Source organism: Athene noctua, chromosome 7, assembly GCF_965140245.1.
Source record: "Athene noctua chromosome 7, bAthNoc1.hap1.1, whole genome shotgun sequence".
Lineage (NCBI taxonomy): Eukaryota > Metazoa > Chordata > Aves > Strigiformes > Strigidae > Athene > Athene noctua.
In genome coordinates, this window is record NC_134043.1 from 43265536 (window position 1) to 43292523 (window position 26988).

A 26988-nucleotide genomic window follows, 5' to 3' on the forward strand; every position below is an offset into this window, starting at 1 on the left:
TATTACACCTGCAAATGTCAGTTAACCTTGGCAATGAAAGTGAATTACTTTTTTCAAAGCATAGACTACCTGATATGGCTCAACCCTAATTTTATTATTGGCAGCAGGTTGGGATGTTAAAATACATGGATGGCATTAATTAAAATAAGGATGCTTAAGTCTTAATGACCATTCTGAACTGAGAACACTACGCCATATGGGTGGTATGGTAATTGTGACAAGATAGACACTAGTGAGATAATAAGACAAAATTTTTGGAGCTGTTTCTTACCAGACCCCAATAGCAGATAATAATGCTTGTAAAATATGTTGTGGTACTCCTTTGCAGTTGCACTGCAGATACTAACAGCTATGGTGTGGGTCCTTTTAACTAACCAGAAGCTCCTTTTCCTGTTTTCTTTATGGAGCCTTATGCAAATTAGATTGTACAGGCAAGAAAAACAGCAGCATCTACTATGTTTGTAATTGCCCTATGAATTCTTCCCAAAATACAGTAACTTCTGGGGGAAAAAAAGGTCACTTAATTGGACACAAAGATTTTTCTTTTTAAAGGAAAGTTTCTGGTTTCTTAAATTTTAGAAAACAATGTCTGATTGTCTGCATCTTGTGTATGTAACACCTCTGCCTAATAATTGTTGATTTTAAATTTTTTTTTTTTTTTTTTTTCTTGTAGGATGGTCGTTTGCGAGTAAATGATCAGCTTGTTGCAGTAAATGGGGAGTCACTTCTGGGCAAGTCAAATCATGAGGCTATGGAAACATTGAGGCGCTCTATGTCCATGGAGGGGAACATTCGTGGGAGGATCCAGCTGGTCGTTCTCCGAAGACTAGAGGTGCAGATAGAGGTGAAGCAGTAAATGCATTTATTAAGATAAATGTCTTTCCAGACCCAGTGTTTTTGCGTACAGGAGATGATGGCTAAAGTCTTGGTCACAGAGAGCTCCTCCTGGCAGAATGAATTCTTGACTTCCTGGAGTCAGGATTCACACAGTGTTTCTGGTTGGTATCTTCTGGTCTTGCTGTTTTGGTTGAGACCAAGCTAAATGTTGCCTCTTATTTTAATTTGACAAGTATTAGAACAAAAGCAAATGTGGTCCCAAGAGGGTTAATTTGGGATTAATGAATCGATGTAGTTTTGACTGTCTGCTACTTCCTCAAGGCAGTAGCTGGGACAGAGACAGTTTTAATTCTTCTGATTTCATTTGTTGTCATGGTCAAAGACTTCAATATCTTAGCGCCCCCCCCCCCTTTTTTTTTTTCCTTTTTTTTTTTACACCTTTGAGGAATTAATATTTTACTTTACCTGGTCAGATGAGGGCCCACCACTTCGGGCTGGGTTTCTGAGTTGATTAACTTAAAACTTCCTTAAGCAAGGTAACAATATAAGAGAAGAAAGAAATTTTAAGTTATGTTTTCTAGACCTCATATACATTGATGTTTGTCAATCACCTCTTATTTTGAAAATGTCTGGTTTTATGATCTCTCTTGCTCCCTCTCTTTCATGCATTCACATATGCACACTCTTTCTTCATCTTTACATAGATAATAGGTATATATGTATGTGTACTGGCTGTCCTTACTACTCAACCCAGTTTTAATTTTGACCCTTGAGTAAATATTTTAATAGTTTTTCAACATCTATACCGTTCATTAAAATAAAAATACATACAAGTGGATTTGTGGTATAAAAGGTTGTAATAAATCTCATTATAGAATTCCAAGAGATGATTTCAAGTTTCTTATTTAATAAGCATTGCTGGAACATCTTAAAATGTTAAGAACAATCATGTCTGTGGGTGTATTTGCATAAAATATCATAGGGGGGAAGAGAACACAAGTATCTTTTAGTATAATTAGCTCTTAATATTTTCCTGATAATTTTCTATTTGATTTACTACCAACATTGATTGATTGAGAAACAGATTTAGAAGCATATTACTTTCTGAACATTATGCTCTAACTTTATTGGGAGGACACTTTTCAAAAGTGTCACTGTGAATCACGCCAGGAAAATATGAAAAATATTAATTAGCAATTCTGGAATGTTAGAGGAAGACACATTTTTTTTCTTGTCTTTTCTATGTGACATAATGTTACGTGTTATAAGGAGGAATTATGAAGTACATATTTTATTTATTGTGTACTCTTTGGTGGGTTGTCTTGCTATAAACTAAGCTGAGCTCTTAAATACTTCCCCATGGGGTTTATTTATAATATGCCTTGGAGACTGAGAGAGTTGGCTGGAGGAGAGAGGGAGACCTTGTTGAGGTGTTGTGTTGGTATTTCATTCCTTTTCAGAAGCGACTGTGTTCTGGCCCAAGGAATCGGAGCAGGTCCTGGTACTGTTTTGGGAAACTGTTTCAGTGTAGTGAGCTTGCATTATTTTTGATAGGTACACAGCTCCTATGTACAGTTCTGTTCTTCTAATTCCCATGACTCTTCCCTCCAGAAAGTTGAAGCTTGTTTAAAGCTTTGAAATACAGGTAGAAATGTCTCTTACAGTTTGGGATTTGTGTTTCAGAACCGTTCTGTTGTAACGGGGATATTGTAATGGTGTGCTAGAGAGATAAGTTAATACCATTGCTATTGTGAAAGCAGATCCCTCCTAAAAGATTAAACCCCAACCAGGCGTAACCCAGTTCTTGTGTGGAGGTTTGAGACATCAGCCCTTATTTTATTGAAGTTACAACTGACACGTTTGAGGAAAAGAACGTGTAAATTGCCATTAGAAATGCACACATAACCCGGTTGCGTGCCAGCTTCCTGGTGTATGCAATACGGAGCCTAACAGAAAGCCCACCCTAGTCTGACTTCAAAAGGTTGGGAAGGACACCGGCTCTGTCCTGCACCTGAGGAGCTGAAGCATAGCAGACTTCTACTGAAAGTGCCACGTAAGTGCGAGTTAGTGCCTGCTCTGTGGGGTGGAGAGGCTGATGTGTGCACAAGCCTGTAGGGGTGGAGGCGGCCCTGTCCTTTGATATACCCGTCATACAGTAAATATCTTTTGAGAATGTGTATGAAAAGAGAACACGCCTTCGTCTTTTGGGGAGTTTAGAAGTCTCTTCTGCAAAGAAGCAGAAGGCTGCTCCCCAGTCTTATGCGGAGCGGCGGAGGGAACTGGGGTTGTTCAGTCTGGAGACAGGGAGGCCGAGGGGAGGGAGACCTCATCGCGCTCTGCAGCTTCCCGAAAGCAGGTTGTAGTGAGGTGGGTGTCGGTCTCTTCTCCTGAGTGACAAGTGATAGAACAAGAGGAAATGGCCTCAGGTTGCACCAGGGGAGGTTTAGAATGGATATTAGGAAAAATGTCTTCACCGAAAGGGTTGTCAAGCATTGGAACAGGCTGACCCAGGGAAGTGGAGGAGTCACCATCCCTGGAGGTATTGAAAAGATCTGTCGACATGGCACTTGGGGACGTGGTTTAGTGTCGCACTTGGCAGTGTTAGGTTAATGGTTGGACTTGATGATCTTAAAGGTCTTTTTCAACCTAAATGATTCTATGATTCTATTCTATGACATAAGAGAAGTAGCTCACCTTCAAATAAAGCTCAGTCCTGCAATTTTTCTTCAATTAACAAAAGCCAAAATTTTTAAAAACAACTTCCAATCAAACAGCAGATTGACAATAAAAGTATGAGGCAGCTTTTTATAGTTAAGTGTATAGTTTTGTATATTAGATATATGAATTTTAGATAGATAGATTAGATAATAGATGTATGAAAGAGGTAAATAATCTTGACTCATGCCCTGTGAAGAATGCATAATGAGCTCTTGATTGAATCAAATTCATTTTAGACAGGAATTAATTTTTATGGGGTAGTCTTTAGGTTCAATTGTAATTCCATTTGAGTCTGGAGACCATAGCAGAAATGGGTTGTTGCCCATTCTTTCCTTTCCCCAAAACAGCTTCCTGAGTACTGCATCTCAGCTTGGTAGAAGGAGAATATGTTTAGAAATGCATTACTGTTTTTATTGGTCAGGACGCTAATGGAGGTCTTCCATGACAGCTATGTTTTATAAGCTGAATACTCTGATTAGGCTGGTTACTGATCAGTTGTTGGGATATTGATTGTGTCATTTATCAAAGAGCTGGAAAAGCAGATCTGTTGTTGCTGTTAATTTAAGACTCCCTATCCCACTGGGTACAAGTCTCCAATGTAGTAGCAGTTTGGATGTTGCAAGGCTTAATTTATCTAGCAGTATCTATGAGAAAGTAGTAAGTGTGGACCTCATGATGTAAGGAATCTTACATAAACTAACAAATTTCTAAGGTAACAAGAAGAAACATAGTTGTCAGTGGCTTTGGCGTGTGTGTTTCTGTACTGAGGTTCAAAATAACCTTTTCAAATGACTCATGCTGCACGGGGAAGGAGAGAATGTTGCATGTACAGCCTGTCCACTGGGGCTCCATTTGTAGCCGTGTTGTCACATGAGCATCCCACCATTGATTTGTGTTCTGAGGTGCATTTTTTGCTCTTGTGGAATTATTTTTTATTGTTGTTATACTAATAATTATTAAGCTTGAAAGGCAGGTTGCAAGGTGATGTAACACATCAATGTCCTTACACGCTGGTTTGCAGGCAACCATTTGCCAATGCATTAAACTCACATCATGTTACAAAGATATCACATGGGTTAGATACATACATTTCTTCTGTGGATGTGACTATGAAATTTAAGGAATGATATATTTATTGTAACATTTGCTGGCATAATGAACATGCACTTTAAAAATAGAAGCCAGTTGGAGGCCCCTTTCAAGAAACAGATATAAAATCACAGAAACTATAAAGGTTATTTTGAAAACTAGCCACAATATTCCCCTGTGTGGGTTTTCTGTTTTCACTGAATAACAAGTACAAAAACGTCTTTCTGGGTCTGTCCCAGTTTTAGAAACTGTGATTTTAAAAATTTTTTTCCCCCTTTTTTTCTTTTCAGCAACTGCTCAGGAGAATAAATTAGGCGATATGGCATGTATGAGGGGGGTGGGTGGGTGGGAAATGTCTCAAAAGAAAAGCTGACTAGAGGTGTGACAGGAGTTTGTTTAGCTGCTAGCCAGAAGACCTGCATTTGGGAGTTTGGTGTAACTCCTTACTTGCAAAACTGCTCTAGTGTGTGATCATCAGAACATATGTACTCAGTCTCTGAGAGAAGGGAACCAGCTGGCTGGCAGAAAAATACCATTGGCATTGCCCGTGTTCTTGTGTTGACAATGTCACAAGCTGCCCTCCCAGATGGAGAATTTGAATGAAGCCAGTTGTGGGTCATAAAAAAAAAAAACAGTCCTCGCTTTTGTGTATCATTCTTAATGATTGTTACTGCTTTAGATATCATCATATTCATGGTTAGCAAAAACAGTCATTTTGAAGATATCTTTCAAGTTTCTCATTTGAAAGTAAGCAACGTACAGTGAACATGTTACATTACACGGTATTTGTGTACTGTCTGTAGTGATGGCTGATCTTCTGCACTGTTGAATGTTTAGTTTTTTTGTTACAATGTGTGGTTCTGTTTTTCCCTTAGGAACGCTCAGACCAGGGACTCTTCCAAAAATCAGCCTTTGATGGAAGTCATAATTTTGCAGGTGCTTACCGGCGGAATGATACTATTCTTCAGCAATTCGTCACGTGCAGTCCTCAGGAAAGAATAAAAGGTAATTTCTAGATATCCTTCCCCGTGCTAAAAGAAGGTGCTTTGTGGTTCTGTTTTTTGAAATCCACAGCCACTAGAAAAGCAGTTAATTAATTAGAGTACTAGTGCACACTATGTTACTTTGAGGCTTGAAGATCCAGCGAGGGTGGGAGAGCTGACTCAGAAGTTGTGAATTAGATTCCTGGCAGAAATTCCAGTTTAAGTAACAGTTTCTAGCTCGCTGCCCCAACACGTAAGGTTGGATAAAAAACAAATGATGAGTGCAAAATATATGTTGTCAAAATGTTTATTTTCTATATATCTTTAATGAGTGCAATGATTTTTGCGCTGACTATTTAGATTATGTCCCAGGTTATTATAAGCTAAATTAATTTATACAAAAGCGTGATATTCATAAAGTACTCTTGCTTATTTTAGACTTAAACGTAAAACCTGTTCACATTCCCTTAATTTACAAATTGGAATTACATTAATGAACTCATTAAATAAAATTAGGTAGACGTGTACATTGTACAAAGAAAACCTACATATATGAGCATATGCAAGCCTATAAGTAAGAGATTTTAAGACCATTTAGTTTCCTGTGCTCTTTCATTTTTAATGGCATAGTGTACTATCTATCCAGTTTGCACCCGACTCAGTAAGGTACAAGTTATTTGAAAAGTTTTAAGTATTTGAGATGGTCTTGACCCCAGTCCTTTTAAGTGTGCTCTTATCCTTCAAGCCAAGCACATACTTAAACACCTTCCAGTAGGAGAAAAGTGTTTTCTTTGATGTAGTTGAATTATGCATAATTTTTCCCACTTCCCTAGACAACTGTGGAATCTGGGTTGCCTGCAAAAAGTAATTTCATAGGCTGCCGTGATGACTGTGTGGGGTACTTTTAACCAAAACCAGAGTGCCCATATCTGTAAAGCTCAAGGGAAACTCCCTTATAATTTAGGGGTAAATCATTAGTGACTTCAATATTTTGACAGCGTGACTCCAGGCAAAAATTAGATGTAGACTCAAGTATTGTAAATATTCAAGGATCAGATCCTTTTGTTTAGATCTACCTTATATTTCTCTTGTATGGAATTTATACTGATTCTGTAGTTACAGGAGAAAAGGGTCATCCTCAGAGCTAGCCTGCCCTGTAGAGTTAGTCATTGCCAAAGGATCAGAAAGCAACAAACACCTTTAAATACGTCCTTAAAAACCATATAAAAGCAACTGCTCTGGAACCACTCATACAGGTGAAGGGCAACAGGTAACTTTACTTTAAAGTTCAAAACAAAGAATGTGGAAGAGCTGAACTTTCAGATAAGGATTCTCCAGCTGTAATCCAAAAATCAGGATTGAGTAGTTTGCAGATCATTAAGAGGTGTCTATTGAAAAGGATTTTATGAAAGAATGGTGATAAGAAGGTATTATAGCAAAAAAATATGATTGCCTCAGAAGAGAATGTGTGTCAGGTATGGAAATCATGCTCTGGAGTGCTGCTGAGGGCTACTGTCAGGGAGGGTTTGGCACGGTTGGGGCTTTCCAGGCATGGACTGGGAGCAGTTTCTTTCTCTAATTTTGAAGTTGTAGTATTAATTATTATTGAGCTAATTCTCCTTCTGTTTTCTGCATGAGCTTGTTGCCAGTCACGGGTTCAAAACGTGTTTGTTGCACTGTTCTAAATTTTTGTCCTCAATCTTTCAAGGCAACTGTAAAGGCAGAACACTACACCTATGCACAAATCCTCATTTAACTCAGTTATGAATTTTAGGTTGTATGTCTGTTTAAGGATGTGCATCACAGACGTAGTGAGCTTCTAGTGACAGTCCTTTGTACGTTCTTGTGGTGTACTATCCAGATCTTGTATGTAGAAGTACGATTGGTACATTTTCACAAAGAATAATAAAAGAAGAGATTTTTAACATAATATAGGATCTAAGTAAGAATTTAATGACATGAGCTGCATTACATTTAATAAAATGTCACTTTCTCAATTAATGTTTTCTAATAAGTTATTTCCAGTATCATTCACTGCTCCTACCAATAAAATTCTTATAAAAGCTCAGCAAAAATACACTGAAGCTTGGCCTGCTAATATTGCTCTCTGTTTTAACAGTCTTTTTTATTATACATGAGCAAGAAAAACTAATGTCTGGGGAAAAGTGGTTATAGCCAAAACATTACGTTTTGTCTTGCCTGTGGATATTTAAATGAAGGGGGAAGGGATACTGATTCAATATTGAAATGCCAGTGTTTGTTCTATTTTTGCATGAATAATACTTGCTGCCTTCAGGTCCTCACTTCTTTTGCTGCCAAGCTGTTGCACAGATTCCGTGTTTTTTAGAACAACCTCTTTGAGAATTGATACTTCAGTGCCAACAGCTTTACATTTCTGGTGTTGAAAGATTACTGGAATGTGTTTCATTAGAGGTTCTTACATATTTCTTATAACCCTACATAATAAATGGTTATAGGGGACATGCTGTCATCTCTCTGGTTAAGTAGTAGAATAATCATAAACTGCCTCTACTACTATAGACTGCCAAGTCTTCATGGTTGTACAAGGGACTCTGTTTTCATACATGTGTGGTAATGTCAAGATAAAAATTAAGAAGTTTTAAATTAATGTTTAAATTTTGCTTGTAAACATTGCATATATCTTATAGACAGACTCAATTATTTACTCCCCTAAACTGTTTAATATCTGAAAATTCAGTACATTTTTATTGAGTGGCTTAGCTGTTCCTCTGATCTCTCTGGATCTGTTAAGTTCTTTTCCTGAGGTCTTGGACAGGGAGCCAATGACTGCCTCTTAGGTTAAATTCTCTCACTCTTTTGCTCCTGCTCCCATTTTGCAGGGACCTGTAGTCCCTTGTGATCATTTCCGATTCACTCAGGAATTCTGACATTTTTCTCTCTGTACCATTAGTGTACTGCAAGAAAAATGCCAATGGTAACCTGTCACCAAACAAAGCCTTTTGAAATGACATATCAATTACTGTGAATCAAAGTTAATATACCTGCATGATATGCTCAATCTCTTGCTATGGCTAGCAGTGGCTGCTCAAAGAGGGTAAGGCACAGTGTAGGGTGTAGTGTGTACTATTTTTGTTGTTCTTCTTCCATTGGGCATCTGTTTCCTACTTTGTGTAGTCAGTGGTTTAGGGACTTCCTAAATCATAGGTTCAGTCTGGACCATTGTGCTATTGATAACTCTCTAACTTTTAGTCCATTTCTTAATATTTTTTTAAAATTTGGTTTCCAGAACATCCTCATGGCAACGAGTTCCATGATTTAATTACACAGGAAAAAATACTATTTGTTGTTTGTCCTAGGCATGATAGTTAAACTTGGTGACTTCTAGTTACTGTGTGCAAGACAGTCAGGGAAAGCTTCCTTTTCAACTTATGCACATCTTTTACAGTTTCACAGACTCCTCTTGTATCCTGTTTTATTGCTTCTCACTCTAAACCAAAGAATCCTAGTCCATGTTCCTTGTAGGAATGTTTCTACGTGTGCCCAACTACGCTTGCCACCTTTTTGGTATGTTTCTGAATTATATTAAATCCTTTTTCAGATAGGAAGGATGAAACCTTAGATGCTATTTAAAAACTAGGCACACCATTAACTCTGTAGATAGAGTGTCTGGACTTTTTTAAGGCTCTAAATGTCTGTTTCATTTTGACTTCACTAAGCATATATTCAAAGAACGATCCAGTGCACTTCTATTGTATTGTTCTGGAGTGGTAATCGCTAAAATAGCCACCTTTGAGTATGTGTCAAGAGTTTTCTCTACTCCTATGTGTATCCCTTTGCAGTCACTGACAGGGAATTTCACCTGCATTTCCTACTTACCTAATATCCTGCAATCTTTTTGCAGAACTTCATAGTCTGCTTATTTGTGGTAGTTCTGAGTGTTTTTACATGAGTAAATTTTTTCATTTTCTGGTTCATCTTTCAAATGATTTAATTACATTGAACAGTATGAGTTTCCCTTTGTTCTAAGTATTTTTTACTGTACTAACTTGACATTTACACCTCATTTCTGTTTTATGTTCTTAAATTACAACCTGAAAGAATGTGATCATAATGCAAGAAGCCAGTGTGCATATATGTTAGAAAGCATACCTGTTTTCTGTGTCAGACTGGCAATAAATATTTTTTAAGGTCACACTAGAACTTGTCTCCTCATTTTCTCTACTTCACTTCTTTCTGATGACATTCTCACTTTTCCGAAGATACAGGGTTCAAACTATTGCTTATCTTCCTGATCTTTAGGAGACTATCCAGCCAATCAGAGTTTTATAGTATTCTTGAGCTAATAGTGTGGTTTTGTTGGGGTGGGGTTTTTTGTTTGTTTGCTTTTAGGGAACTACCTCAGTGCTCTTAGCTAATAATCTATTGCTGTCTGCCTTGATCCCCTCTTTGTAAACCCTTTTTCTCTCAAGTTACCTTCGCACAGGATTGTGCAAAAAGACTAGCAACATTCAATGCAACAGAACAGTTCACATGAAAATGTGGTATATCAGTACTGTTAAATTGCTTACCTGTCATTGAAACCCAAGTATTATTAAATGCTCGTGTTTCCTGCTAAGTTGTGGAGGGGTGAAGGCATATTCTACACTCAAAAATGTAGAGACTTTGTATAAGATTAGACCTTTAGATTGAGAGGTGAATTTACAGGACAATGATGAACTGGCCTACAGCAGGCATAGCAATCATATTAAATACTGCAGGTATGTAAGTGTTGTTGTTTAGTAAATCACTGAATGATTTAATTGAGTAGTACATGTTTTTCTTGGTTCAAAGTAATTTTCTGGTGTGAGCTGAACACCTTTTGTAAAGGTAAAGAAGGAATTACTGTAATGGTAGGAAAATGAAGACTCTAATTCAGAAATGTCTCTTTCTTCTCTTGTTCTGGGATAACAGAAATTTTTCTTCTTCTGAACTCTTTGCTGAGAATGTAGTTCTCTTCTGTACGTGAAAGGTGGGGTAAATGCTCCACATCAAAAGGAATGAAAGCATGAACCTACAATCCGTTAGGATGCAGCTATGTAGAAGTGAAAATCCATTCAAATGGAGTAAAGCAATTTGTGTCTTGCACTCAACTTCACTATAAGCACAAAGTTTCCCTATATTTATCTTTAATTATGCATATGCAAATCTGAAAATCAGCTCTTCAGGAAATCCCAAGGGGTATATTTTCTGCTTGGTGTGATTTCAATTCTAGTTTAGTTAGTTTAGGGATTTGAATAATTTGTGACTCACTTCAGCATTGCTTGAGGCCTTCCAGTCCAGTCATTGATCAGTGAACTGGTGTAATGTACTTGTTTCTGCAGCTTATTTAACCCATTTTTAAATTTTATTTCAGAGTTGCCAGTGTATGATCGTGGCAATGGTGAAAACGAAACCCCTCCACCTCTCCCACCACATCCCAGTGAAGATCTGTTGAATGAGGATTATAATCATAGGTTGGACTTTGGCTATTCTTAATAGTTATAGCCCTAATTGCTCATTAGGAGTTGTGATAATAGTTGATTTTAAAATCACTTTTTATTCTGTAAAAGTTTGTACCACTGTTTTTATCACCTGGATGATCCTTTAATATAAGGGTTATGGGAATGTTCTTTTAGCATTTAGTACATCATTCATTTTGGTTGTTCGTAAGCTGCAGTGTGCCTGCTATCCATAATATACAGATCACAATGCCCAGCATGTGTTCCATAAAACAAAAAAAATCCCCAAACATAATCCCAATTTAAAAAAAAAAAAAAAAAAAGTTGTTGATTTAAAGCTATATCAGCTATATCAGTGGTGGCTATGTGTAGATGCAGAGCCTGAAGTCTTTTAAAGCTTCAAAAGTCCTAGCCAAATTCAGTTTACAGGAAACTGAATCTTCTTATGCAGCACACCAGCCAAAGGCATTCTTGAGGTTAGAAAATGAAGCTTCAGCAAGTTTGAACATTGAAATGTGTAAGGGAGAGATTAATGGACACTTAACCAGTTGTAAATGCATTGGATAGATTTTTGAGATATTTTAATACCCTTTGTAAAGACTGGTGTGCTTGATGGCAGCTACAAGCTTTAATTTCCTTAGTAAATATGGAAGCTTGGAAGTGCAGAAGACAGTGTAAACATGCTGAAGTTCATGATGGCATATACTTTGTCTCAAGTAGCACAGGATTCAAATCAAGCATCATTTCAACCCATCATAGTTCTGATGCTGAAAATTTCATGTTGAACACTGTTTACTCATTTTGTGTGTATTCAGTTTTGATAGTCATGCAACTGTTTTATTGCAAGGATATGTGGAAAATATTAATTTCAGCTAAAAACTTACCCATACTTCTGTCCTTTTGTGCATGGATGTGATTAAAGACTACCCTTTAAATGATTGGTTACATGTAGTATCAAAGAGTAAATATATTTTATTATGGATACCATGAATTCTTCATACAAAGAAGAATCTTGTAACTATTTTCTTTTTGCTAGCATACAGTAATTTGACTAGGGTCATTTCATAATTTCTGGTCTCCTAGGCAGATATGTATGACATGGTAAATGAACAAAAGTCTACACAGGCTCATGGAACTGCATGAGAGTCTCAACTGCAGTTGCTTGCTAGTATCTGTTCTGAATTTTTCAACAAGCTGGGAGCAAAAACTTCCTCCTAAATGATAATGATGTATTAAAATGATGAGGGTGATGATGAATTTACAGGTGCTTTCTCCCACTCCGTCCAGTGTTGTATTGGTTTTCCGTTTGGAACTTAAGTTCTGTTGAATTGCTGTGTCAAGTCACGCTGGTTTCACTGAAATTGCATTTCAACAAAGAACTGGGGAAAGTGTTTTGACACAGCAAAACCAAACCTTTTGACTGAACGTTTTGGAAATAAATGTTTTTAATTTTGGAACTGCTTTTTGATTTTGGAGTATTTAAAAAATCATTTCTGTTGCTGTTTGAAAAGAGAGTTTCACCCAGGTGGAATTTTTAAATAGTTTAGGTATTTGCCTAAGTTGAAGTAAAATAATTAAAAAACAAAACACCAAAACCTAAACCATAATACCTTGGAATTCTTCAGAATGTTGTGGTACCCTCCATAGACCTCCAGTCTCTAGCCTCTGCAGAAGTGGTGCAAGGCTGTAAAATAACTTTGTATTAGCAGATGGTGCAGAATTGAGCCAGGTATGTTGGCAGTATTTTCCCAAATTTCTGTAGCATGTTATTTGGAAATACAGTGATTAAATAGAACTAAGAATATGCAAAATAAAAACAAAAATAAAATCAGCAGGTACTGGAATGTGTCTCCGTTATTCTGCTAAATAAAATATTGTTTAAAAGCGATCATCACTAAGCATGTACATTTATATTTGCATCCATGATGAAAAACAAGTGGCTGGAGGTGTTAAATCTCAGAGAAGAAAGCTGAAGATCAATAACTGATTTTAAAATGCATGGCTGTAAGCAACTGGAGGAAGAAACACATGTACATTTGTGCATGCTTTAATTAGTTCACTTGTGTTTTGAACTGGTACCTAAATATTTTACTTTTTTTTTTTTTTTTCTTCCCCTGCAGCTCTATCATAAATTCAGCAGTGCATTTAACAGAACAGCACATCAACTTCAGATCTTTAACACCAGCCCAGCAGTCTGAATCAATTAATCTGAAAGCCTCAAAAAGCATGGATCTGGGTAAGAAGGGGTGGGATGACATACAGGTCAGCTTTTTAGCCTTAGGCCAGCTGCACAATCTCTGTTCCTTGCTTTTGTTTCTTAAACACAAACATCAGGGAGTAAGTTCTGCAGAGAAGCTACAATGGTGGGGACAATGGTCAGCCTCCTGTAGCATCTAATTGCAAGTACCCTTTTTATTGAAGCAGAGGGAAGATTTACTTTTTTTTTTTTTCTTAAAGGCCATTCTATCCATTGTATTGAAATCTTAGCTGAGGAAAAGAGGGAGCATTTGTAAAAACCAGCAGAAAGTATTGCTGTACAAGTTTTATATGTCTAAAAAACATAGCAAAGCAGCAATAACAAAAGTCATTTTTGTATAGAATATAAATGATTGCAAAGCTACGCTGGATGAAGGCTAACTTTCCTAAGACAAGTTGTGTATTTCTTCAGTGACAATGACAAACACAGGCAATCAAAGTGTTGCAGTAGATCTTTATAAATGCTTGAAGAGTGATAAGGTTATGGTCCTCTACCCATCAACACTATGCAGAAAATGTTGCAGGGTGGGTGAAGCAGAAAGCAAATGGTTCTTTCAATACTGGGAAAGCATTTGCAGGTGGAAGATTGAAGGGTTACTGCAGTTGAAAACCGAGTCCTGTTTTAATGAGAGTTCAAGTAAAAATTCACAAAGTTCTTAAGCCTCAAAGAAAACCAAATAAGCTTTTCTTTTTCTATTTAATTCTTCTTTGTGGCACCCATTTTTTTAATCATTTTTTTTCAAATTCAAGTGTTGATGGAGTAACTTTGAGACCTACCGTTAGGATGTCTTTAGTCATACATTCATGTGTTTTGTCAGATCAGATTTTGTGCACCATTGATAGAAAATTATTAATTTCATATATAGCTTCAAGGTAGCATTTTGGTGGTGCTGGTGTTTTGGGTTTTTTTTCCTGAAATGCTCTAGGTTGGACTTAGGTTTTGTATTGTCATCTTAATGTAATATTTTAATGTAACATAAAATGTGTGTATTCCTCTAATGGAGTAAGGAAAGTCAAACAGTTATTAATGCAGGATAAGAATGGATAAGAATTCATTTACGGGAGTTCTTAAGGCAGAATTTGAAAGCTACTGCATGACCAGATCAGAAATTCTTCCTTTTTCACTTCTGTTCCACTGTTTTGACAAAGAGTAATGCATTAGGTACTCTTTTAAGAGTGGAAATGCTCTTCAACAAAGAAGTGAGTTTACAGACTTGAGTCAAAACATATATTGTATATAGTCTACTAGAAAAAATAATGTTTGACTTTACTGAGTCTTCGTTTAGAAAGGTTTACTTATAACTCCTACAGAAGTCCCTAGAAAGAATGCTCACAAACACCGATGTAAAATTAGGCAATGGGAGTGCACTTGAGAGCATATTCAGAACTGCCAGGTAAATAGTACTTCCTTTTGTCCTGTTCTCTGTTCATTTATATTGTGAGATTCAAATTCATATAAGCAGTCTGCTCTTCACACCCAGAAACAATGCTTTGAGAATGTAAGAGTCACTGAATCATAGTGGTTAAGAAAGAAAATAAAATTGGGTGCAAAAATAAAATAAAATTAAAATTTGGTATAAATATCTCTTTAAGAGCTTTCAGAAATTGTTGCTTTAAATGGTAACTTTTGAAAATGCCTCTTGTGCTATGAAAGTAAAAATCAAAAGGGATAATAATCAGTCTGATTGCAGCCACTAATGTTTTATCTTTATATATGGTGGTGTGAAGGAAAATCTATTATCTCAGTCATTTAAAGAACTGTAGCGACTATGAAAGAACTGCACACATCCTGTTTTATATAAATAACAACAGATGACGTGGAATTGCTTGTGGATAGCTTGGCAAATAAAGAAACTGAGGAAGATGAAAGCTAGGACCTTTTGCAGTTGTACTCTAGCAAGCAGTGCAGCACCGTGTTCAACTTTCCACCTTTTGAATGTTTTTTAAGCAGAAGCTTCTGGCTGGAAGGGTAAAAGGAGAAGAAACATGAAAGTCTTAAGTGAGTTAACTGCAATAAAAAATACTTCTAACGCAAATAAAATCCCAATAATTTGGTATGTAAAACTGCACTTCCAAATAGAGCATTTGTATAATGCACACTCCAAAATGGATTTTTTGGGAAAGTTATTTCTTTGATTTATATTTCACTCATTACCTTAACTTCAGTCATGACCCATAGTAACTTCTCATCCCAACATGCAGCTGTGTACCCATTATTGATTTCAGTGCATTTTTCACCACAAATTTAAAAAAAAAAAAAAAAAAAAGAGGTGGGATGTGCTGCTGTCTTCATCTTCCAGACCCGAAGTTGAGGTGGATGTGAAAGACGTGTTCAGCATCACAGAGGAACTATGCAGCAGATTTGGTAACATAGAGGAGGTGTCCCCAATCTGAAAATGCTTGTGTAACTGCTAGGCCCTCTTTTTTCCAGTAGTCGTGGGATGTTGACCACTTACTGCTTTTCTTTTGTTCTCAAATTCTGCCAGTCACTTCCAAAATAAATCTAACACGATGAACAGAAAAATCACAGAATTGGAGCCCAGGAGGAGAGCTCAGACTCCTTACAAAATGTGGCTTAGATGCTGTTTCTTTCCTCTTAACCCAAGTTGTCTCTGAATCAGGTGTCTACGCAGATCTGGGAAGGCAAAACCAGACTTTTGGGTGGCAAGGTTCAGAAATCACCTGGTTGTCTCTAGACCAGAATAACGTAATGAACTCAGCAGACCACAGAACTGGTGTAATACAGGGCATAAATGTGAAATCTGTACTGCTATTCCCTTATGAAACATTCTGCTTTACCTTGAAACGTGTATAATGCATCCATTGCATAATTACAAGATTACAAATGCATGGATTGCATAATGGCATCACCGTCAGAAGGATCATCAAAGGCAGATAACAGAAAATTTTAAACACGAGACTTGAGAATCCAGATATTGCTACAGATTGTGAACCTTATGAGAAACTAGTAAATTCATTAAATTAGGGAGCTAATGAAATTGTATAGTAAGGGTCGTTTTGGCTGTGATGAGTGTTGATGTATACACAAGAAGCAAATCTGTTAAATATAGACTGGTCTGTAATTACATAGATTTACAATGGAAAACCATTTAACGTTGATGTTTATCATTTCAGTTTTATATATTTTAGGCCCAGAAATCTTTGAGTCCTTAATCTGTTTTCTAGTCATATCAATTTACAAAATAATAATAATTATAAATTAATATCCTCAGTGAATAATACCAGGAAATAAGGATGGATGATCAAAAAAGCGTTCAGTACAGCTAACATGTTGCATCAATTTGTCATTTTTACTCACTGGAGCAAATCTTGCAATGAAAGGAATTTGGCACATGTAGAAAAAGCGTAAGTTACATGCCAGTAGGGCAGGTATGGTTTAGTTTATTGACTCTTGGTGCATTTCTGTATTGTTGATTGGACATCTGGACAGGAGCAGAGGGCATGAACCACTACCACCGGGTTGTTTAGTCAGGGCTGTATGCCATCATGCACATGCCATGAGTCACACGAAGTGACACAAGTCTTAATTGCTAAATTCATAAATGGCATGAATCCAAAAGTAGCGTTGTCTGGAGCTGGTGTATTTGAAGAACTCAAGTTGCTTGCAGGTGAGTTAGTTTTTGCTTGAATCTAATTCAAAATATAAATCAGTGGCCTGTATGAGTAACTGAGTTGCTGTTGAATAAAAAATACGAAATGGCAAGTATAGTGCTAGTGATAATTCCTTTGGCTTTGTAGGCATGAGCAGAACCTTGCTTCGTATGTGCAGATGTCCTTGCAAAAAGTGTATGGAGGCAGGGTGACTGGTTTTCTACTTTAGCATCCATCATTTACACAGTGGTCAAAGGTTTAAATTTCTCAAAATTTAAAGCTTCATTCAGAGTAATAGGGTACAGATTAGTTCCATATCAGCTATAAGTCCTAATGTTCTTCCCTGCTGCTGTGTTGAGATAATGAAAGCACTTTCTGGATCACTGGTAGAGTTCATATCCTGTGTCTTTTGGTATATCTTTTCTTTGCCTTGTCTACTTTTATTTTGAACTGGTGGTGATAAAAGAGCACAGCCACCCCTTTCCTTCTACTTATCCTGGCACTTGACATGTCCACTCAGTTGCATAATTTTTTTTTGTTATAGATGACGGTGTTTGGCTATGTTAGTATAAGGAGAAACTTTTCTTTGCTGTGATTTCAAGAATTAAATGCAGGGCCAAATGAAGTCTGACTTAAAGTGCATGCCTGTACTGACCGAATTTAGACTGCATGCCAAGTGTTTAAAAATAAGCAAAACAAATTCAGAAATGCTGGAAATAAACGCGTGTTGTCCTTTTCCACTTAAGTGGCACACTTTTTTGAAACTTAACGGCAGATTGAAAATGAAGAAGAAATCATTGGCTTCTATACAAGTCATTGGAAGGATGATTTTCCTTTAACAGCTTTCTGTAGACACGCATTTTCCTATACATAACCACAGTTGTCTAGAGAAGAATTTCTATATAATAATTCATCAGAATCCATTTTCAGTAGTATTTCTTCTAACTGTATTAAAAACATAATTTTTGTGGAAAATGAATAGCAATATGGATTTTTTAAAAAATATGTTGTATTGGAAGGTGAAAATCAGTGTGCTCTAAGAAAAAGAAAGAAAAGAAGGTGTTTTATTATTTATCTTCAACACCCTTATTTTCTGTATATCTTTATGCACGGGAGTGATTTGGGCTATGCATAAATGTACTGTAAAAACTACAGCCATGGGAATTCATGTATTCAAACACATGAAAGGGTGGCTTGTTTTAACCTGAAGCAACATGAAATTGAATCATATGAGTATATAGCAATTCTGCTGTGTATCAATTCAGGCAAACTACTGTGTAGATTTATATTTGAGGATGTTGGTATAATAACCCATGACCACTGTCCCAAGGTACTACTCAGCTCCCCCTTCCTTTCCCCATAAAAAGCAAACCCCATAAATCTTAACTGATTAAGCTCTACAGCCTGAAGAGATGGAAATGTCCTTTACTTGATTTTAAATGTGAGTGAAATATTATTTGCTAAAACATCATTAGACTTACTTAGAGTCCCTTAACCTTGGGGCATATTTATTAAAGAGATCAGCCAATTTATTTATGTGTTTATGAATAATTAGCAAGTAAATATGCAAGATGTAAGGTATGGAGTGTTCTGCAAGGAAGCCAATATTTAACTAAATGCTAATTTCTTTGTTCGTGAAGGGGATGCATTTTATTACAGTTTACTTTTAAAACACCTCAAAACAAAGAGAAACTGGTGTTTCACATCCAGAAAGATGTGGAAAATGCATTCAAGATGCTACTAGCTATTAGCTACTTTGTGGTTTGCTCTGAACCAGATTGTTCTTTTGCTGAGTGTAATTTTGAATATTGAAATATATATGTCAAAATGTAGCCAAATGAGGACCAGGCAGAGCTAATGGAGATTACTCTTCAATTTAAACAATGTTTTGATTCACATACAATTAAAATAATACATTCGGGGAGGTCCCTAGTGGTACCACTATGGTATTAGTGGAGCAAACAGTGGTTTGGTATTTTAAAATCATTATTTTGCTAACCATGTTGTGTATGTATGGAATACATTTGTCAGGTTACTTTTGGTTGAAACTTAACTTCAAAACTGCAATGAGGAGCCAGTTAAGTTCATTAGAACATTAAGGAGGAAATGGAAAAGTAGATGGCTTAGAATTCTAACAGACTTTTCAATGTTACTGGCTTATAGCAGTAATTTAACAAACCATCTCTTGAGAATGACTTCTCAAAACCAGAAACGTCATGGGTTTAGGAAAAACTATATTGCTTATGGCTGTAATTGACTTTGGGATCAAGAGTCAAGAGAGATTTAAAAATTATTCTAGTTTATGTCATGAGTAACTTTTTACTACTGTTGGATTAAATGTATATTTTCTGAGGCCACTTTGCAGAATAAATTTTCAAAAATGAACATGATGTAGTTTTCTTAGTTTAAATGACATTCAAATTTCTGTTTGTAAGATCTATAAGTAGGGAATGAAAAAAAATTATTTAAGTGATAGGGACTGTGAATTGAATTGAAATGACATTGAAATTAGGTTTATTATGTATGAAAAGAAAGGCTTTTAACAAGGTCACTTTCATTACTCAGTTTTACACCAAATCTGTGTTGATGCAGTTGAGGGGAAGGTGAGCTGTGGCATAAAATCAGAAGTGGGTGGGAGGGAATATCAACTTTTTGGACTGGTTTTGTAGAAATCTTCTAAGATTCAAGGAAGCTCGCATGGAGCAGACTGGGAGCATCGTATGAGCTATGATGGTGATAGCGATGAGAAAATGGTAACACAAGGTTGAGGTGATAGTTTCTTACGCTGCTTTAGTGTAAGTTTGAAGAGAGTTGTTCTGTTAATGCACTTAGATTATTAAAGTGTTAGGGGGAGAAAATAGCAATTAAGTTAATGTATAGCTACTGTGAGAAAGAAATTACAAATGATAATGAAGTAACTTTTAAGAACACTTCATTATAAATCTGTTCCCTATACTTTGTCTTAAATCTGTTCCCTATCAGTGTTTTCAACCAGTGAATGACAGATTAGGTTAGGAACTTGTGGTTTAACCCTAGGAGTTTGGAAGAAGTGTTAATGACATACAGAAGATGCGTAGTGGGGGGCTGGATCAGTTTTAGCTGGTACAGTTTCTCTGGAACAGAGGTGAGAGAGGATTAGAGAAGACAACAAAAGTGTAAAAGAAGCCGTGATGGCCTCAATTAGCAGTATAACCTTCAAGAATGAGTAGTTGTGCCACTACAAGAAACTGAAGAAATTTTTATTCATGCTGACTGGGAAATTGTAAAACAATGTTATTTTCTGCCAGGAGAAAGAGCTTCCATTTAAAGGCAAATGTGTCCAGTGGACAGTGTCAACTGTACTGATGGTTCTTCAACAAGTAGTATTAATAGTGAATGCAAGCTTAAGCATTTTCATTCTCATGTGCTGACACATGATGTATCCCTTGGGGACCTTCTCTGAATACAATTGAATTAAGTATTAAATCAGTTCTAACAAAAATGTTCTGAAAAAAATCTAATTAGAGAAAATGTTGTACAGGTGAGAAAAAGAATCCAGTATCTTGGTTTGGATGTAATTTATTCCTGTCTTTAATGTGCTGAACAGGTCATCCCAAATGTTGTGTTAGATGCCATTTTGGAACAGGTTTATCGTTTTTACTGCATAAGTATAATTTATCCTTGGCCCTTGTGCAAGTTTTTTTGCTGCTTTCACTGCTTCTCAACACTGAAGTGAACAGGAGGCTCTCAAGGACCCATAATGCTTCAAGAGTGAGTAGCTGGTGGATAACCCAGGGACTCCAAAGAAGCAGAGATGGGGCCCTTACGTGAAATTTTACTGTCACATGAGTGGGGAGAAGGGGGAATAATTGAAGGAAAATATTTTAAGACAACACAAGTTTACCCTTCTTAATACACACATTTTATTGCTCCTGGAGATTTTAGTATAAAAGCCTGTGGTCTTTGTATGCAGTACTACAGGACAAACCTAGAACAGCAAGCAGCATTTTCTAAGTGATTGTTGCGAGCCAACATTTGACATAATTTCTATGATTTATGCCGCTCCTAGATGGGGAAATGCTTCACCAAGAAAATAGAAATGGCAGAGAATTATGTCATTGGCACTATCATTGACTAAAATTAATTGATGATGCAGTGCCTTCATTATGACAAAAGACATGAGTAGGGACACGGTTCATCAGAAAAAAGAGTGACAAATTTGTAGCTTTGCTTTATTTTCTTGTGTTTATACCACAGAAACCGATGGATTCTAAAACGCATGGAAGCATCGTTTGTGGTTTGGGAATACAGCCCTTGTTAACTGATTAATGTATAATAAGAAATTTTATACTGACCTTCCTATAGACTAATAATGGTATCAAGAAATTTGTTTTCTAGGAAATTTTTGATGTTTCAGTGTCTCATTATTACTTTTCATTAACTGTAATTTTAATCCTGGTTTGCTTCTTTTCTGAGTGCAGAACTGCAGCTGGTATTCAAAGTTATATGTCGGTTTGTCCAGCAGAAATACAAGAAGATTTTAAGTAGTTCTTAGTCAATGTACAAAACTAATCCTTCAGAAAAGAGGCACTAAGTTGAATAGTCCTTGTTTTGGGGAAAACTAATATAGTGGTATAGCAACTGAACCGGGCAAAAGGAGGGAAATGGTTATTACGATTGGCAGCAGCATCGATCTGTGCTTCTCTAAACTGTAATTAGGAAGCAGTTTGTTGACCTTTAAGTAAACCGGGACTGCATTTGACGCAAACTTTGAGGCAGTACAGAAAGCTTGTTGTGTACTAAACCATTGAAAATCGTGCAGTTCAAATAAAATGGCTACCTTGGTAGGGCACAGAAATGGCAATCAAAAGATAATGTGGAAGGACATGGATGCATTGTTGGGTGCTTTTACTGTTGCTGAAAAATACTACTCATTTTCATAAAGTAAAACAGCACTCCAGAATATTACCGTAGGAAATCTTAATACATCTGATTCTTCATGTCATAGAGAGTTGGGGTTTTTTACCATTTGTTGTTGGCATAGTTTGTTTTTTTTTTAAAAAAAAAAAGTTTCAGTTGTTTGCTATTGGCTGGAAAGATTTGTTTGCTTTAGTAATATTCCATCTTTTGTAATCGGTGGTCCCTCAAATGTCCGTGTTTTTATTAAATAGCTGTAGAACTTCTGCCACTTTTATTTCAGCAATTACTTTGAGTACTGACGATGAATACGTAACTGACTTCACAGTTCCTAAATTATAGATGTTACTTTAAAAGAGCTAGCATGTTTTATACTGACAAACATTAATAACTTAATGAACTAACATCCCTTGGAGTTCCAGAGATATTTCAAAATGTGAAGAATTTGTTTGATTTACAAATTAAGGAGAAGTGTCTTCTTGTTTGTGAACGTATTTACTCCCTTGCATTGATCATTCTCAGATTTTTGTTTGAGTTTTGTGTTTACAATCCCCAAATGACGTGGTTTCTTTTTTTTTTTTTTTTTTCATTTAACAATTCCAGCTCAAGAATATATAGTATTTCTAGTGTTGTCATAAAAGTAGTTACAGTTGAAATTTTGTTATAAATGTTTTCCTGATATATTCCAGTCTGGCACTGCACGTTCCCAAGTGTGATATTCGTGAGCTGAAATTTTTCATAGTTAGTTGCAATGTAATTACTTTTTGATGTTGCAATATAAAAATAATTAGATTTTTTTTTTTACTTGAGTTTTAAGAGTAGACAGTATTTTTTCCCTGTTTAAAATCTTTCAGGTGCCTTTCTGCAAAGATAAGCTGACACTAGTAGAATCTGAGGAAAGAAATTTCCACTTAACTCTTGCTTTTTTGAAAAACCAAGGAAGACAGCCAGAGAAATTCTGTTTTTGTCATAACTGAATAATTGCATGAATTTTTAACAACATGCAGAGCAGTGTTTTCAAATGCTATTTTGTGGAACAGGACATCTTACGCACTTCCTAAATGAAATCTTCAGTTGCAAAGTATTTGGCTTTGGCATATAAAGTATTTATCTCCCATTAGCCTTTTCCTTCTTTTCTGTCATTTTCTCCTTGTTCCCAGGGGGAACAAGGGAAGGAATGCTATTCTTATCCAATGGACTTTTCTGTGCCACTCCGTTCATTCTAATGAAAGATGGCAAGCCTAAAGGTCCCTGCCTAAGCATACTATCCCATGAAATGAAAATTACCCTGTGGAGGGGCACACATATTTTGTTCAAACTTTGATAACAAACTTTAATTTTTGCATTTCCTAATTTTTGTGTGTGTGTGTTCTTAAACTCATAATGCTAACCTTGTATTCCTGTAAGATTATTTTTCATTTTCTAATAATTTTAGTCTTTCTTTTTTCCCCTCCAGTATTAAAATCTAATTTTTGTGTGTGAAGCTGGTGTGTAAAGTATGATTAACTTAAATGGATTTATCCCCTTTTAATAATGTAAAACTTAGTTTAGTTTCAGGCAAACCAAGTCATCAGTATAGTTTTAAAAAAATGCTGTGAACCTTAGTAGCTATTTTTTTAAAGCTCCTGTGTACTGTAACATAACCTACTCCAAGTAATTATCATACATTATAGTGGTTGCCATTAGTGACTGCTATAATTAAGGTTGCAAATCAGTTTCCATTATAATCCCTTGTTTTCACACAATCATAACTTGTCAAAACACTAACCTTTGGGACTAAAGTTTTCCATGGTTGTTCTGCTTAGAGGTAAATTTGGGGGGAAGGAGGAGAAAAAGGAGTTTGAACTATCCTCATGGCAAATCCCGGTCTGGTCATTTTGTGTTATAGGGTCAAACTGCATTGCAAGGAGATAAATAGTTATCATTTCCAGGGACTAGAAAAACCTAGAAGAAAGGTTAATGGACAGGGAGTACAGAACTGCCTTGCATTTTGGTTGCACTTCCAATTTTGACTAGCCCCACTGCTATTTTGCTCTGCAGCATCTCTTCACAGCACTGCAAACAATATGTCTTACTTTACTGCATCTGCGTCCCAAAACAAAACTACACTGTGTCAGTTTTACTGATAACCAGATGGCAATCAAATTACAGAGGTAGAGAAGTGATACGATGATCAGTTGTGGATTCATGATTCCAGCTGTGAATCCCAGCCCTGAATCTGATGCTGGTTTGGAGGGAGAAAAGCTTCCATAAAAGTGAAGTGGGGAGGCAATATAAGAAAATATTTACTGTGGTTAGCGTCCCAGTAGTACCTCCTAAATGTCAGTAGTTACTGCACTGCTCTTTCCTGGGTAGAAAATAGCACATTCCTGTATCCTTGCAGATAACTCTGTATGTAAACTTTTTATGGTGACCACTATGCAAATCTTGTGTAAGTTCCCATATATAGTATTTTTGGTATGACTTGACAATTTATTTTATCATATAAAGAGATCATGTTTTAAGGCATAATGTCAGGGAGTGCTTGGGCAGACAGAGTTGAAGGATAAGCTTTCAACCCTAACATTCATTTCCTGTGCTTGTTTTATCATCCCTAACATTACATTAGCACTGTTTCTTTGCATAGAATTCATTTTAAAAATGGTGATTGGTTCTTCCCCTCAGCCCTCCGGGTGAGTATTTTAATTAGTTTCTCGAGATATATGATAATAAACTGAAGTACAGTTACTGAAGAAACATTACAATTTTTGTTACATTCAGAATTTGCTCCTCCACTAGTCTGTCTGCAAACTGTTGCTACTGTAAACATCTTTCTTTTTAAGTTATTGTGAAATGCTACAAAGGTACGTTAAAACAAATCATAACAGAAAAAAGCATAAACCTTCCAAAAGATTCGTTTTTGGGAGAACTCATTGCAGAGTGTCCTGTGAGTCAGTGAGACATCTTGCAGATGGGAAGGTTTCCACATCTGGATTCTTTTTACAATTGAGGTCTTTGATCTGAAAATGTTACAACTCTCCTATGCCCTGTGATTTGTCTGGCAAGATGAGTTATTTACAAATGCAATTGCTCTTCTGACAACTCAGTTTTGAGTGTGTAAGTGGTAAGGTCCTGATCTGTAACCCACAAGGACTGCTGGTAGTCCTTTTATTGGTTTCAGTGGGCTTTGATTCAGATATTTGGACTTTGAAGCACCCCAGGTGGATTAGGCAAAAAAAGGCTTTTTACAAACGATTATAATTTAAAGATTTAGGATGCTATGTGTCTGAAATAATTTGTCAGTGTTTCAAAGGCTTGTGAATTTAAGTAAGTTTCTGATCTTTGTGTCTTTTCTTTTATTCCTCCAGTGGCAGATGAAAGCAAGGTTGGCTTGTTGGCCGGACACAAATCGGGTAAGCTGGTCTCCTATTTTGGAGGAAAAGTCAGCAACTTGAAAGTAGTATGGGCAGTAAGTGAAATCGGCATACAGAAAGAAGCTCTGGTGACTGAAAGAGCTGCAAATTAAGGCATTACTTGTATGCAGTGACTCCAAGTTGTACAATGATGAATTAGGGATTGTTCTTTGCTAGGCAGTGTATATAGCTGAGCCATTTGCAGGAAGAGCTGTAACTTTATTTTTCAGTCCAGGTGTTGTAAACTGAAGAAGACGCCCTTTCAAATAAGTGCAAGTGCAACGTGTCTTGTGGAGTGTGGAGACTTAAACAATGTTTTGAAAAATAGAACTATTTCTTGATTTTTCTCCTTGCTCTGAGTTCCGAGTTCCACTTCCATTACCAGGAATATTGAAGATAACACTAAAATTCTACAGATTGAAAAAAAGAATGTCAAAGCTTTTCCTTTCATGGTGCTTGTGTGGTAGAAATAATCTGGTTTTTCTTAAATTTTTTAGGCCGTAGTAATAAAAAAATTATCTATACTGCTATCTTTACCTATGTATTGAATAAGTTCCACAAACCACACCATGGTACTGTGCAACTTGCAGTTCTTGTATTAAAAGAACTTTCAAGGAAATGTCACATAAGATTGTAATTTTTCACAAACCGTGGATAAGCTGATATAAGAAACCTTAAACTTTTAAGAAAACTGAAGTTATTCAGCCATCTCTTCTGATGTTAGAAAACCCTGAAGTTTCAGGCTGTCCCTTTGTAGCGTGATTGCACGTTGCCTTTTTCCACTCCTTTGATAGAACTAAAAAGCTGAATTCATGTAAAGGAAGGTCAGCTAGGAGATTCCTGATTGTTTACGGTATTCCTTCTCTGTGCAACTGGGTGTCCTCCTTCAGTTCTCTGGTATGGATTTTCCTTATCTGAAGACCTTTTCCTGAACTTAATGGACAAATTCTTCTTAAATTTTACTGGCATCTTTCCTAAGTCTGTGAACTACTTGGATTCTCTTTCTGAACCAGGGAGTAGTTCTTCTTGTGACATTATCATTCGTAGAGAGAAAAAAATTCTTTCAACTTTTTGTTTTGGGGATGTGAAAGCTTCAAAGAAATGATCTTGTCAACTTGAAGAAGCTAGGGGTGTTGCCCTTGGGTTTTTTCCTGTGCAGAAAAATTACTACAAATATTGCGACTTCATTCACTTTTTCAAAGATCAGTGGAATTCACTTCTATCAAAGAATATTGGAGGGAAACCTGGTGAGATCATAACTCTTGGGCAGTTGGTTGTTGCAGGTAAATTAAGCTTTATAATATCGCTTTTAGCAGCATTTGATCTCCTGCACGCTTCTCCAGATTCTTGAAAACTGTGGCTTTGGTAAGTTTTCTGTTTGAAGACACCTACAAATTATATGTGGAAATGTGGACCCCTGCTTATTGAAATTCAACTTGTTTGCTTCAGTTACCCTTCACAGACCTCTTACGTTTACCTAACATCTTTTTTTTATAGACTTTTTTCACCACCGAAGGAAGAGCTACAAAAATCCTACAGGTTGTTCCATTTTTTCCCCTTCAGAATAAAGGGATCTAGCTAACTTATGAGAAGATTGGAGTGTAAATTGTTTTTTCTTGGGTCTGTTCACTTTAAATACTGTTCAATTACTGTTGGAAAATGTTTATCCCCTCTCTATGTTCCATTTCCTAACCCTTCATAAGGAGAAATCAAGCTGCAGTTTCAGTTTTCTCATTCTTCCATTCA

General features: G+C 36.4%; 1 protein-coding gene across 2 annotated transcripts in view; it reads left to right on the forward strand.

Moving 5' to 3' along the window:
• PARD3B (par-3 family cell polarity regulator beta) overlaps positions 1–26988 on the forward strand; it is a 427129-nt gene that overhangs the window by 222093 nt on the left and 178048 nt on the right. For both annotated transcript variants that reach the window (XM_074911133.1, XM_074911134.1), the window contains 5 exons: positions 674–844; positions 5520–5649; positions 11002–11101; positions 13207–13322; positions 25198–25242. In XM_074911133.1, the coding sequence (XP_074767234.1) occupies positions 674–844; positions 5520–5649; positions 11002–11101; positions 13207–13322; positions 25198–25242 (562 nt within the window). The remainder of the gene's footprint in view (positions 1–673; positions 845–5519; positions 5650–11001; positions 11102–13206; positions 13323–25197; positions 25243–26988) is intronic.